The sequence below is a fragment of the Taudactylus pleione genome, unplaced genomic scaffold (assembly GCF_031769625.1).
Source record: "Taudactylus pleione unplaced genomic scaffold, aTauple2 ptg000579l, whole genome shotgun sequence".
Classification (NCBI taxonomy): domain Eukaryota; kingdom Metazoa; phylum Chordata; class Amphibia; order Anura; family Myobatrachidae; genus Taudactylus; species Taudactylus pleione.
The window spans coordinates 1,000,048-1,015,691 of record NW_028284981.1 but is presented as its reverse complement, the minus strand read 5'-3'; the positions used below and the strand labels follow the sequence as shown (position 1 = coordinate 1,015,691).

The 15,644-nt window shown below is 46.5% G+C and overlaps 1 protein-coding gene across 4 annotated transcripts in view; it reads left to right on the top strand.

Annotated features, from left to right (window-relative positions):
* Positions 1-15,644, top strand: part of FIBCD1 (fibrinogen C domain containing 1) — a 122,663-nt gene that overhangs the window by 80,660 nt on the left and 26,359 nt on the right. For all 4 annotated transcript variants that reach the window (XM_088453482.1, XM_088453481.1, XM_088453479.1 and 1 more), the window contains 2 exons: positions 6,968-7,435; positions 15,365-15,518. In XM_088453482.1, the coding sequence (XP_088309608.1) occupies positions 6,968-7,435; positions 15,365-15,518 (622 nt within the window). The remainder of the gene's footprint in view (positions 1-6,967; positions 7,436-15,364; positions 15,519-15,644) is intronic.

Here is a 15,644-nt window from a genome sequence, read left to right as displayed (position 1 = left end):
TCGCAGTGCTTGCGGTGGGGTAGGGTCTACCTCAAGCGCTGCGTGCAGCTCCGATGGCTCTCGATGTCACCGATTAGTCACCCACTTCCTGGAGATGACTTGTGCTAAGAGAGAAAAGTGGGCGTCTTTATACTGGTGTGCGATCGCTCTGCCGTCGCTCTCTAAGGCATAGAGGGCGTCCATCCACCAGACAGTGCGATCGCGGCATTTGCATACCCGGCCCCTTTTAGCTGCGTGAGAGCGCGGCTTAGAGTCTGGGTCTGAATAAGCTCCTTTGTCTCCTAACACTGCTTAGTAAATAGACCCCCTGCGTTGTTTACCCTGGGAAGGATCCATTACCGGAATTAGGTAGCGCCCATCTTTGCTTTTTGCCGTTTGATAAATTGCCGGATTCCACCATTTCCTTGAAGATCTTAGGGGGGACAGGGGCGGCAAAAGGGTTAAAATTTCTGGTTTCTCCAGCCTTAACCCTTTAATAAATGGCGCGGTAAGAGAGTTTTCTGTTTTCCCACCAGCAAAAAAATAAGTTCCTCACTGCTTCATTAATAAGACCCTGAGAGTATTGTGCATCCGTTTTGAAGGTTAGGGGGCCAAGCCAGTGATGCCCAAATTATTTCTGGTTGCCTGTCCAAATTGGTATGTATTTCACTGACTTCTGCTGTACATAACCTCATAACCTAACTCAGATGCAAACCTAACTGTGCACAAATCAGATCTCTAGCTGCACAGGAATCGGAGCTATTGTCTGGGGGAAGCGGTGTTGGGGAGAAGTTACCGTATTTGGCAGACTTGCTGCATCCTACCCATTCTGGATGTCTGCTGCGCCAGGGAGAGGTTATATGGGGGCTCGCAGAGACCTCAGCAGCCTGATGTAGAATTGCTCACCGCCAGCAGCTGAGGATGAAATCTGAGGGAGAGAAGCTCTCTTTGTACAAGGAGAGACCACCTGTGGGAGGGAGACACAGGGAGATATGACAGTGTGACAGTTCAGCCGCAGGCAGCGACAATAAATGTATTAATGAGACATGTCACATTGAGGTGCGTGGACCAGGCTTGCTTGATAGAGGCAACATGAACAAGAGACACCCCCTCTTTGCAGTGTATCCACCGTCCTTCCTCTCGTGTGCTGCCCTTATATGACGAGAGACACCCTCGCTCCCTGTCTGACAGTCAGCGGCGAACAGGAGTGTGACAGCTTGTCTCCTGCTATGAGACATCTCACAACTCTAAGAGCTTCCTACTAAACTACTTTTCTCATTTCGTGCATAATGTACTCTCACAAATAGGAGTCTAGTTACTAAGCAGTGTTAGGAGACAGAGTGAAAAGAGATAAGGTGCCAGCCAATCAGCTCCCAACTGTCATCTCACAGACTGTGTTTGAAAAATGACAGTTGGGAGCTGATTGGCTGGTACCTTATCACTTTTCACTCTGTCTCCTAACACTGCTTAGTAAATAGACCCCCCCAGTCATTTTCCCTATAGTAGTCTAGTGACAGGACATCGGTGCATCACACATGGGGGGAGATGTATCAAAGCTAAAGAGGGTGTGGAGAAGTTGCCCATAGCAACCAATTAGATTCTTGTTATCATTTACGTGAACGTGTCATCCGTGCTGCCTTTTTTAGGAACTCTTTGCATGTTCTCTTTTCCTTCCTGGCTGCCCTGAGACCATGCTTACTTATTTTTTTAAGAAGGCCTCTGGGAAATCCAGAGAGGTCTAAGCGGTGGTCGTGGTGCGATGAATCGCACCATGGTGGCCCTGCCCACTGCAACGTAATGCTGCAATTAGCATATAATTAACATACTCTCCCGAAAACATTCAGCAGAGTCCGGAATCTTGGGTGGCTCTCCTGGACTCCGGGAAAGCTAAGCGAGTCCCCCGTACAGGGCTCGCTGCTCTCCGGCCCTCTCACTTCCCAAATACAGTGAGCAGTCCGGGGTAGCTTGATGAAGCGATTCACGCTGAATCGCGACATCGTGGCCCCGCCCCTGCTTTACAAAGCTGGGATTGGTGGCTTTGTGTAGACTGAGAGGCACAATGATGCGATTGCTGCGCCACGCCCCTGCACCTTCCTACCTCAGCGGCAAACACAGGATTTTTACAGAGGGGTTTACACACACACACATACTGTATATATATATATATATATATATATACACACACACATACATTACACACACACACATATACTGTATATATATATATATATATATATGTTACACATACATTACACACACACCTTGCAGCAGCTGCAGGTTGCAGACCCAATAAGGATGGGACCTGGCAGGCTGGCACTGGCATTAGGCCCCTCCCCCTAGCGACAAAATCCCGGGATTCGCAGGGAAATCGGGAGGGGGCAGAGCCAAATGATGGGATTCTAATGGAATCCCGTCATATTGGCTCCGCCTCCTCCCGATTGACCCGCAAATCGCAGCATTTTGCCATGAGGGGGCGGGGCTTAAGAAGATGGTGCCTTCTCTCCAGTCTGTCAGGGGAAGGGGGGGTTCTGGATACTCAGAACCCCCCCCCTGTGTGTGCTAGTGCACCTGGCTGCAGCCAAACTATAAATTAGCAGCATTATGCCTCTGGGGCAGGGCCACAATGATGCAATTTACGGCTAATGCATACACATGTGCACATGCACCATGTTACTGAACGTGCTTTCTAGCCTATGATAAAAAAGGGATGCACCTATACACACGAGAGAGATAAAGTGGATAAGTTGCCCGAGCAACCAATCAGCTTCTGTCATTTATCTAGTACAGTGAATGAAATGACAGTTACAAGCTGTCCCTCTCCAAGGCTTGGTCCATCTCCCCTTAAGAATACACAGGACACTACACTCATCAATCACCTGACCATTCCTAAGATGGCTGACATTTGCTAGACTATAGTATTCTTGATACTTCCCTTCAACAACTGTTAATGTAAGTAGTACAGGACGACAGCTACTGAGAAATTGAGCCAACAATGAAGTGTCTCTATATACATTGCATGCAGAATAAAAGAGGCGACAATGGAACAGGATACGCAGCAATCGCAGGCCAATTCCGGGCCCTACCTCAGGCGATGGCAGTGTTATCGCCGGAAACATCACTTTGTTGGATTGGGCAAAGAAAACGCCATGAAACGTATTTTTCGCTGGCAGTAGACTGGTTTTGCCATGTATGGAGAAATAAGCGCACTAATTCTATTTTTAAGAAATTCAAAGTCTTTTGAAAAAACAAAAACAAGGAATAATTTATAACAATAATAATAATAATAATGTTATCTATAAAGCACTTTTCTCCTAATAGGACTCAACGTGCTTAACATTTCCCTTTACAGCATAAAATACAAAACACGCTTAACAAGGGACATTAGTGAAATGTTTGGGTGAACAGGAAAGGCTTGAGCCTATTTTTGAAGGACCCTAGAGTGGAGGCTTCTCGAACTGTGCGGGGAACCGAGCTCCATGGAGTCGGAGCTACAAAGCTGAAAGCTCGACCCCCAAATGAATTCCGGGAAATCCTGTTAATAGCCCTTCATCAACAGATCGCAGTAATCGAATGGGACAGTAAGGGATCAGGAGCTGCTACAAGTACCTTGGGCCCTGGGCATGTAGGCCTATGAAAGTCAGTAAGCCAATCTACACCCTTACAGGCAGCCAGTGAAGGGTGTAGAGAATGGGTGTTATGTGGCTGGAACGGGGCTGGTTGGTTAATAGCCTGGCAGCTACATTTTGTAGGCTGCAAGTGGTGCAATTCTTTATCTGGGAGACCAACGTAAAGAGCATTGCATTAGCCTAGGCGTGATGATATTAATGCATGTATTACTTTAGGCAGATCTTCTGAGGGAATTAAGGCCCTCATTCAGAGCCGCTCGTAAGCGGCCGCTCGTTCGTTCTGACCGATGTTCGCACAACTGCGCATGTGTACGGTTTTTAATACGCATGCGCGAACCAGTCAGTGCGGCCGAAAATCGTTTGTTCGCTATATAGCGAATGCCTGCTATTTTGAGTGACAGAGTGAGGCGTATGTGGGTGGTAACAGGGGAAGGTGCTTGAAAACGGGGAGTGGAATTAGAACGCAGGCATGCTTAAAGGTCAAAACGGGCGTTTTAAGGGAGTGCATAATTAATACACCAGCGTCATTGACCACGTCACTTGTTTTTTTTTAACTCAGAACTGCTCGCAAAATAGCGGTTGAAAAAACCAACCACAAAAATAGCGAGCAGTTCATACGCTATTCGATGTACTCGATTAATCTAATAAATAGCGGTCATGACGTATGGTGCGAGCGGCAAGTGGGCGTATTTTTAAAAATTACAACCGCAAGTTTTGTTCGCTCGTTCAGACTTAGAGGCGTGAACAGACTGCAAAGAGCGAACGGTTCATTTGAATAGCCACCCCTTGTTTTTGAACGAACGACCGCAAATAGCGAGCGACTCTGAATGAGGGCCTAAGTGTTTGATTCTGGCTGCGTTCCTCAGATGATAGAATGAGGATTTGATTGTGGCTGATACCTGATGTTTAAGTGTCAAGCCACTGGCATCATCCACTCCTGGAGCTCAGCTAGGCAGCCATTTAGGGTTGGTATTGGGTTCTCAGTATCTGGAGCAAAGGACAGGTACAGTATCATCTGCATAGCAGTGGTGGACCAGGCCATGACATCTGATTATTTCACCCAGTGATAGCATGTATACTGCAAAGAGCTAGTTCAGAACCCTGTGGGACACCACATGGAAGCGGCACTGGTGAGGAAGAGTTTACTCCAGAAGAAACTCTCTGTGACCTGCTGGTGAGAAATTATTTGAACCAGCTAAGGACTATGCCATCCAGTCCACAGACATTTTTCAGGCGCTCAATTAGAATCCCGTGGTCCACTGCATAAATGATTAGTGACATTGACGCTGGAATGTGACCAGCCCCAAAAAATGCCAGAATAGGCTCAACAGTGAAGGGGTTAAGTCATAAATGAGGCCGAATTAAGCACTACTTTAGGAGAAAAATTAAAATGTTGAAATGGATTAAGCAGGAGGCTGTTTTTTACCATGCGTATGTCTTCAGGTGGATCTATCGAGCTAGCTAGAAGTAGATTGATCGGCAGTTCCATAGACCAATTAAAGTCTATGAAATGCGCTAGTCATATTTTTATTTGCACTAATTCTTGCCTAAATTCTGGGAGACTCTCGAATTTAGAGGAATCCAAGAGCTGGGAACCCTCCCACATTCCAATTCTCTGTCTTTAGAAGCGGGCGGAGTGTGGCCTTGATAACTGCGAATCGCGTCGTCGTCACTACTGTACGATGGCGCGTCAGCCACTATGACTATGTGATGAATTGTCTCATCACGCCTCCCGCCCGTGCCCATTGGATCTCCTCTCTGGGGTAAAAAAATAGGTATGGGTGCACTTTTGCGCATAAAGGACAAATTGCGCATCCGTCATGTTTCCGGTTGGTAAATGATCCATAACGCCATAGCCGCATACTTAGTTTATAGCTTCCCCCCCCCCCCGGAGAAAGTTAGCATGAAAGATAGAGTGAGAGAAAAATGATAAGTGACAGCGGGAAATAAAATTCAATGTTAACTATTAATACATTTTAGGAGCTCCTTTAATATGGCTTCCTCAGGGATTTCCTGCTTAATGGCTTATAAGTTGTTGTAACTTTGAAATCACTTCAGGGCAGATTATCCGTTCACAGCAAGTCCCTAATGGAAGCAGCGTATTGCATTACCCTGCGAGATTGTTATTGTGCTGAGCGGAATCAGCTTGTGTTGGGTCTAGAACGAAACACATAAAAATGAAAAAGTAATCCCAAAAGGCTGTAGTTGCTCTGTGTGCTCCTCCTCCCGTATAATACACAAGGATCTACTGAGCCTACGCAAGTGCCTGAGCACCCCAGGCCTATAGAAGATAGACCCCAGACTGTTAAAGCACTGCTTTTATTACAGACATTGGGAATTTGACTTTTTACTGACAACATGTAATAACCATCCTCTTACAAACAGAGAACTTACAATTCTGAACCATTCAGACTACATTGTTACTGCAGGACTTTACCTGGTTATGGCTTTGAGGCTGCTCACACATGCGGCTATGCTCACATCCAGTTTATACGGTAGGTAGAACCATGTACATTTTTTCCTCGCACCTCTATGCGATGTGAGCAGAGATAAGAGAGGTTTTCCAGCACTAATACCCCCTTAAGGAACCTGGCAGCTAATTAAATCTGCCATCGATCATCGATAGTTAGCCATCATCGATGGTTAACTGTAAATGTCTAATGGTTTTGACATTGGCAGTGTTTCTCTGCCATCGATGGATGACTGGGAGCCGGTATTTTTATTTATTTTTTGATGGGATGGAGCTTAGCCCCGCCCAACAGCATCTGCTAAGCCCCGTCCCCATTTTTGAGGCCGCTGTGCCCTCAGCAGTGGTGTCCATGGAGGGCTGCAAACCATCAATGGTTCAGCATAGATGGTTTTTGTGCCATCAATGGTAATCACCAATGGTGACCATCAATAGACACCCCACCGATGGCCATCCCTACTGTAGACTTCTTTCCATGATTTTGTGGCTGCACAAGGTTATCATGGAAAGATCTCTCTCTTATTGGAATGTGCAAGCCAGAGTTTCCCAAACTCCGTCATTACAGTCCAGGCCTTAAGGATATCCATGCTTAAGCACAGGTGACTAAATTAGTACCGCAGTCAATTTAATATAACCAGCTGGACTAGTTTTTAAATTATAGTGGCATAATTTTAAAGCAGATGCAGCCTCTGTGCATCAGTGATGTCACTGGTTCCTGGTGAAGTGATTGGTCGCATTCTCAAAAATATTGGTTCACACCACAAGATGGCCGTCTACATTGTGTGTTAGTAACAGGTGCACATTAATGGCCCCTATATGTAAATCAGTGATACTGTTGCTATAGTTTCCAAGTTCTCAGCCACTTAGCTGATCATTTCTTTCCATTATCTTGCAGAGGACAAGCTGTGGTTACATCCTATGTACCGTGCTGCTGTCGGTAGCTGTCCTGCTGGCAGTTACGGTCACCGGAGCCGTTTTGTTCATGAACCATTACCACGCTCCTTCCACCGAGCCTCCACCAGTCATCACCACCAACATGGAAGACCCCAATGCACTGGTCACCATTGAAAGGTCCGACAGCTCCCACATCAGTATATTTATTGACCCTAATTGCCCAGACCCGTTTCCCCGCCTAGAGGGGCTACAGTCCTCCCTGCTGTCCGCGCTGGCCGACCATGACTCAGAGCTGAAAGTGGCTGTGGGGAAGGAGAGGGCTCTGCTGGCGGGCTTGGCAGACCAAGTGGCACAGATGGTATCGCAGATGTCCCGGCAGCGAGTGGACTGGGAGAGCCTAAGGAAAGGGCAGAATGGACTGGTATCGGAGCTGGTGGCACTGCAGAGCGAGCAGGGGAGACTTATACAGGTATATTGTGGTGCTTCAACAGTAGGGTCGCTAGAATGTGGATTGACAGGTCAAAGAATGATTCCAAGTGCATGGAGTACAGCCTAGAAAATAGATATAACATTTGGGATGCTGTAATACCATTATTAACCACAAGGTGGTAATGTAGAGTCCCACCAATGGCTTTTGAGTAGACACAACAGCAAAATAGTTTATAGACTATTCAATTAAATAATTATATGCTGTGGAATCAATTGTGTGTGTTTGGCATTTGTGTATATTGTGCATATTATGAAGTGTATTAAATGTCACAGTACTGAGCGCTATTACCTCAATAATCTATAACTCACTGAATGCCATGACTTTTATTATACATGTATTTCTAATGAATATTGAATTGATGACATCACTAATCTGTGCTGATAATTTGGCTCTTCACTGAATTCATAATTTAGGATTTCATGGAACAAAAAAATCCTATTATTAAAGATTCTGCCTCAACCTGAGCCGATTAGGACTCTAAATTTGCATATGAAAATTAGGCTGGAGTGGTCCGACTAATAAAATTGTACTTGTTAATCCATAATGCTGTGCTAAACCTGCAGGTAAATGAAGGCTGAGTTTTTATTGGCCTAGAATCTTGCTAACACCTTTTATTTTATCTCCCAGCATAATAGCGATAGGCACAGACGCCCGTGTGTATTCGTTTGGTTCTAAATCTTCGTCATGTTTTGGCAAAGCCACCCTCAAGCGTTTTGGTTCAGTTTCGGATTTCTTTAAATATTGATAAAAACAGCTACAATCATGTAACTTGGGCCTGCTTTTGTTCCTGTAGTATTATTACCATCAATAACAGTCATTTAAAGTCTATTTTGACCACCTCACAGCACCTCAAATGAGTCAGGACTCTGTTCAACTCGGAACCCCAATGTGGGTGTGGTATTAAAGATCGACCATGTACAGTTCGATAGTCAATTGGTGGACACCAAAAGGTCGACATGTAATATGTCGACAGGGGCAAACAAAATTGGCAGGATTAAAAGGTTAACAGATTTTTCTCTTTGTAATTTAACCCTTATCCTAACTCTCCCCCTAGTGCCTAACCCCACACCCCTGGTACCTAACCCTCCCCCTAGTGCCTAACCTTCCCCCTAGTGCCTAACCCTCCTCCTAGTGCCTAAACCCCTCCGATAGCCTAACCACTAACCCTAAAAATGTTGAAGAACCATAAAATGTGTCGACCATTTTTGCATCGACCATTTAAACCTGTCAACCCTTTGTCCCTGTCGAACTATTGAATGTCGACCTTATTTTCTGTCGACCATCTATCCGGATATCCCCCCAAAGTTCGTATGTGTTCGGTTTTCAGTAAAATCGAATCGCTCATCTCCACAATATACACATTGTACATCCCAAATCTGATTCCCCCAGGAAAATGTGACAATCCTATAAAGAATGGTACTGTTGGGGGGGGATAACGACTTACAACGAGTCTCTTTATACTGTATCGCTCTGTAATCAAGACTTAGCGGTATATTTACTAAAGTGCGGGTTTTCAGAAGTGGAGCTGTTGTCCATAGCAACCAATCAGATTCAACTTAATATTTTTCTAGCACTTTCTAGATCTAGAAGATAATAGCTAGTCTCTGGTTGCTATGGGCAACATCTCATCTTCCAAAAACTCCTTAACGTCCCTTTAAGTGTATATGTACTAAGAGCGTCAGAAGGAAATGTTCTCAGAATGCTCAGGCGCTGTTCCATGCATAATGAGGGGAGGGTTGCGTGATACATACACGGCACAGTCTCCTGGGGTACAGCACTCCCTGGCACTATATCACACATAACACATGGCAGCTCTGCCAGACGTAAGCCAGCAGATATCTGGCACGTGCATTTGGTACACGGTTTAGAGCCGTTGCCTTATGATCACTTGCACACGGAGTAAGTTTAGTGTGAATAAGAAGCAGAACGTCTCCATTTCTTTATTACATTTACTATATAGCGCACACTTATTACGCAGCACATTACAGAGAATATTTAGTCATTCGCCTCACTGCCTGGCCCAGTGGCGTTTACACTGCATAGGGGCATATTTGTGGTTTAAGCCCAGAAAACACCCGTTTTCAGAGGCCGCCCACAAAACCTATGGAACCCCCGGAGGTATGTACAGGGGGCCGCAGAAGGGCTACATTATGTAAAAAACAATGGTAGAGGGATCGGTAGGATTCCTCCCCGGCAGTGGCCAAATGTACATGCACAGTAAGCAGACCGCGCAGGCACAGTAATGCTCCTCGGTCCTGAACCCGGGAAGTAAAGCGATGGCATTAGTATCACGGGCTCTTATCTGAGCCCATGTCCCTGCATGTGGTTTTTCATACCTTCTGGCGAGCCTGAGGGGTCTATTTACTAAGCAGTGTTAGGAGACAGAGTGAAAAGTGATAAGGTGCCAGCCAATCAGATCCCAACTGTCATCTCACAGGCTGTGTTTGAAAAATGACAGTTGGGAGCTGATTGGCTGGCGCCTTATCACTTTTCACTCTGTCTCCTAACACTGCTTAGTAAATAGACCCCTTTATCTCTTATTACCGCGAGAAACGTTGATAATAAATTGTTATTATCTGGACGAAATCCCCATAATTAATAAATATTCCCCATATTCCCTAACAACGTGCGCACACACACAGACTAAGATTCATATTTTTTTGTCAGAAGCTACTGTATTAACCTACCAGTATATTTTTGTGGAGTGTTGAGGGAAACCCACGCAAACATTGGGGAAGACATACAAACTCCACACAGATAGTGCCTTGCTAACCACTTTACACTAACTTATTATAAGAAAATACAGTGGCATGCATATATATCTGTGGTAGCAATACCATGAAATAGACATGGGCGCTTTAACGCAGTACGGGGTAAATTTACTAAAGTGAGAGTTTTTAGAAGTGGATTCAGATTCTAGCTATTAACTTCTAGAAGGTGCTAGGTAAACGTTAAGTAGAATCTGATTGGTTGCTACTGGCAACATCTGCATTTCTAAAAACCTCTCACTTTAGTAGACACACCCCTTAGTGTCTATAGAACACGAATGAGGTATTTTAAAAACCATACGCCGTGGCCGTCTAGCAGACCAACTGCAGTCCTCTGATCCACATCCGCCTTCTCTGAAAATGTCCTCCTACAATGCGATAGCCAGATGTCAGGTTGCCTGTCACGTCATGTATGCAGGGTAACAGCATAAAGGAATTGTGATTCCCCCGCGATCCACTAATGAGCATTTTGTTTTCTAAACCAAATAGCTTTGCATCTTCTCTCTACTTTTAACGCTGTTAAAATCGGAGCGGTCTAAAAGTTGCCGTCTCCTATGCAGCCTCTTGGTTGGCTCGAAGACATCACATCGGATTAAAAGTTAATAGAGGAATACGAGGGCAGGCATCGCCCGTCAATCACGATGTGTGTGCAGACTGGGGAACTACATTTAATGATCCAACCCGCATATTGATGTGGTAGGATCCTGCTCTAGGTGCTTTCCATTGGCAATAACCTGAGCTGATTAAATAGCTTAGATCAAAGTGCGCCTGTGGCTTCCATACAGGGAAAGTTGCCAATATTCATGAGAACGCAGACCATCAATTCGCCATCGCTGAGTCACGTGTGGGAAACCACAGTGTATTTATTTATTTTTTTTACATCATGTGATTTAATCGCATCAATACGTAGGAGTAAAAAAAAAAAACAGGAAGAAACTCCAGCATGCGCACTGGAATTTGAAGCCTCTACTGGGGCTTCCAGTTTCAGAGTCTACAGAAAAAATAAAAAAATTATATTTGTTTAAATGGATTAAAATTAAAAAAATATATATATTTTTACCTGTGGCCACAGGATGTAGTTAATAGACCGGCGGACGCAATGCCACCGGTCTAAATCCCAACACTACCTGTCCGACACGGGACTTAAGATAGGCAACGAAATACAATAATCCCGATGCCGGAAGACCGACACCCGCCATCCTGGTCGTTGTGTGCCGGGTAAGTATAACACTTAGCCGGGGAATGGGGGGGTTAGGTTTAGGGACCCCCGGGGGGACTTAGGGTTAGGCCCCCCCTTCCCCGGGGAAGGTTAGGGTTAGGCTAGGGGAAGGGGGGGTTAGGCGCCACTAGGGGGAGGTTAGAGTTAGGTCCCCCCCCCAGGAGGGTTAGGTTTAGGCACCCCCAGGGCGCGGTTAGGGTTAGGCACCCCTAAGGTAGGGTTAGGGGGGGAGAGGGGAGGGTTAGGATACTTACCAACGGGCGTCGGGATCTCCTACTGTCGGCCTTCCACTGTCGGGATTTGCACCGGCGGCTGTTGAGCAGTCAGTATTTCAATCCCATTCCGTGGTCACCCCTGGCTCAGAAGACAGCATCGCCGCTCTACGGAGCTGATTCAGTGCTGGACACTAGGGCGATATTTGCGCAGTTGGTCGTTTAAAAAAAAAATTTAAACTTGCCATGCGTCGGAGCTACAGTGCGTATGTCCAGCGATGTTGCTGCTACTCCGGTCGCAGTGTCCTGGATGCAGCAGCCGGATTGACAGGCTGCGGCCTGTGGGGGAGGGGGCAGCTATGGGCTATGCTTTTGAAAACGTGGGCATGTCGGCTCCCTTTTTGAGGCCTGCTGAGGCCAGTGTTTGTGTCTTTACTGGCCTGGGCAGTGGAGGTGTGGCGGCCATTCTGAATAGCCTCGATCGATGGTCGTGATGGTGCTGCCAGTGGTCGTCTTTTGACTTCAGACGCCAACTGCATAGAAAACGCAGCAGCTGTGCCTTTAGCGTACATCCCTGAATCGGGCCCTATGTGATAAATAGGCCTCCTTATTGACAAAACAGACCCCTTAAACTATTAATATAGGTTAATGATGAAAGCATATTGATGAGAGCACAGGAAAACCGAATCACTGAACCCGACAGTTGATATAAAGAAGGAGAAAAAAAATCCATAAGAATTTTGTTATGTGTTTTGCCGCGATGCTTCTCCTATTTAGTATTCTTTTTGGTCTGTTTGTATAATGTGCAGCTGTCATTATCGCCCATGAAATGATGTAGACTCTGACTAAAAGCTCTTTAACTACAGCAATATATAAAAGAGCATCAGGTAAAAAAACAAAAAAAACAAAAACAAACCAGGAATGCAATGGAAATTTTGCAGTGTTCATCTATCTTTCATTTTACGCAATTAACCGAGGTAGCTCTTCTTTAATTGCTTTTTTGTTTGGTAAGGCCAGATGGGCCAATTTTTTTTTTATTTGTCATTAACAATTGTCATTTCTTGAAGAAGAAAATTACTGTCACTGACTAGTACTAGTATTGGCGGCGTTGACAAACTGCTCAGTAAACAAATTAGCCCTCAGTGTGTTTGGGTTTATCCTGCACCCCTATCGGTCTTTGTGGGTGGAGTCTGCAACAGACTAATGTTCTGATTGGATGGGTGGAGCTAGCCATCTACTGCCATTTTGTGTGGGTGGGTGTAGCCTGACATTTTATGTGGGTGGGTGGAGCCTGACATTTTGTGTGGGTGGGTGGAGCCTGACATTTTGTGTGGGTGGGTGGAGCCTGACATTTTGTGTGGGTGGGAGGAGCCTGACATTTTGTGTGGGTGGGTGGAGCCTGACATTTTGTGTGGGTGGGTGTAGCCTGACATTTTATGTGGGTGGGTGGAGCCTGACATTTTGTGTGGGTGGGTGGAGCCTGACATTTTGTGTGGGTGGGTGTAGCCTGACATTTTGTGTGGGTGGGTGTAGCCTGACATTTTGTGTGGGTGGGTGGAGCCTGACATTTTGTGTGGGTGGGAGGAGCCTGACATTTTGTGTGGGTGGGTGGAGCCTGACATTTTGTGTGGGTGGGTGTAGCCTGACATTTTGTGTGGGTGGGTGTAGCCTGACATTTTGTGTGGGTGGGTGGAGCCTGACATTTTGTGTGGGTGGGAGGAGCCTGACATTTTATGTGGGTGGGTGTAGCCTGACATTTTGTGTGGGTGGGTGTAGCCTGACATTTTGTGTGGGTGGGTGGAGCCTGACATTTTGTGTGGGTGGGTGGAGCCTGCCATAATCATTACCTCTGAACCAGGCACTCTGGACAGTTGCCTTGCGATGGCTATACTCCACAAACTCACACAGACCATTATGGCATAATGGGAGGGAGGCAATTTCAGTGGGCGTTTCTCGGTGTTGACGTGGGTGGCTAGCCAGAAGCGGGCGTGTCACGGTCAGCGACATTTGTTGCAGTTGCACTGAAAAGGGCAGCCATGTACAGACGGATAATCTGCGTCTCCACAGGGCTGGTACAATGTTTGATAGTGCGTCTTAATGCGCACAGTGGCGGATGCCTCTGTACGAATACCACCGGCTGCCACTTAGCGTAAATTTGCAGTTGTGCCGTGGCAAAGGACGCAGTCGCGGGAGCAATAGCATGCACCCAGTAGGTTAAAAAATGTGTGCCTGCGCGAAGGAGCTACGCTGTGGACACCGCTTCCAGTTGTCAGCGGCTGAGTGGACATAGTTAACCATCAGGTCAACAGCTAACAGAAACAAGCATGCGATGTGGGCGGGCATCGCAATCCCGCCATCGGTTTTCAGTGGCCATCCCTAACGCCAGGCTGTCCCTATGTCACCACCCAACCAAACACTTGTGCACTGTTGCAGAGCAGTGGTGTATGGGACAGGAAGTACCTCCCAATTTTGAGCCATCAAACTGGGACTGTCCCAAATAAAACAGGACACTTGGGAGGCCTGGCCTGAGTGAAGCCTGCCGCTGAGTAATGCTGCCAACACATGGGCCAGTCCTGCTGTTAAACCTGAGTGAAACAAACCTCCGTGCCCAATTCGCCAAAACACGTGTAATTACCCCGATTGGACAAGACTGGTCTATTTGGACTAGCCAGATCCCTCCTGTGGTTGTGGTCAGAAGATTTCACATGCTGAGCATTAGTGGTCATCTTCCACCCTCATGATGCCCATGAATGGTCCAACTGACCTTGACTGGATCATTCTTGGCCATCTGTCCAGTTATCAAGCCATACACATTGCAAGATAGGGCAGCGAGTTAGCTGGTATTTTTAAAGCAGCAATTATTAAAACGACAAAACCAGGCTGGTTTTGTCTCTGAAGTTATTGCTGCTTTAAAAATACAAATTGTGCCCGGGCCTGTATCTCGTTGGCCTATACATCAGACCCAAAGGGTTTATTCACTTCTATTATTATTATTAGTTATATATACAGGGCCGGCTCTAGGGGTGTTTGACCTGAGCGGTAGCACAGGGGCGCCACCCATAGAGGGCGCACCCCTCCCCAACATCCCGATTTCAGCGGGACATCAATGTCCCGCTGTTCCACCCGTGGGCCGAAGTGGCCCGCTGGTGGTTAAATTGGGAGGTCGGGACCCACCACTGCCACAGCTGTGCGGCGGTGCCGGACCCCGGAGACTCTGAATGGATGCTGCGCGCATCCATTCAGTGACGGCAGAGGGCTGGGGGAAGCCCAGCTAGTGAGGCTCACCCCAGCCTGACGTTATTTGGAGGCAGACACGCCTCCTAATAATGTCATGCATGGGGCGTGGCCTATGGTAATTAGGTCACGCCCCAACCCGGGCGGGCTGGAGGGGGCTGGCACAGGGTGCTCCGACCCCTGGAGCCGGCCCTGTATGTGTGTATATATATATATATATATATATATATATATATATATATATAGTGTGTGTGTTTACTGTGTAGCCTGCCACTGATTATTTTGTACATATCTTCACATATAGTTTACATTTTATACACTACATTTTGTTTCTTTTATCTTGTAAGTATCCAAATTCACATACACACACGAAAAAAGGTATCTTTGAATGTGCCCATCTTTTCCTTGTCAGACTGTTATAACATAACGCTCTACAAATCCTCACTGGGGTCTTGTGTCCTCTGTGTTCCACCAGCTTCTGTCAGAGGGTCAAAGTCACGTAGCCCAACTGGTCAATTCAGTGAGCGAAGTGCTGGACACGGTGCAAAGAGAACATGGCCGATCCCGCGGGAAGGGAGATCTAATGCGGGCACCGGCTAGAAACGCCAAGCCCCGTGGTTGCACCAATGGTGAGTCTCTAATCCGGGAAGATGCCGCCAGGAATGTAGTGACGATGACTCATTGCTGTCTCGCAAAGGTGCGTTCCGAATTTCTCGATCGAAGGCTGAGGCGAGAATTGGCTTCACACTCCAGGC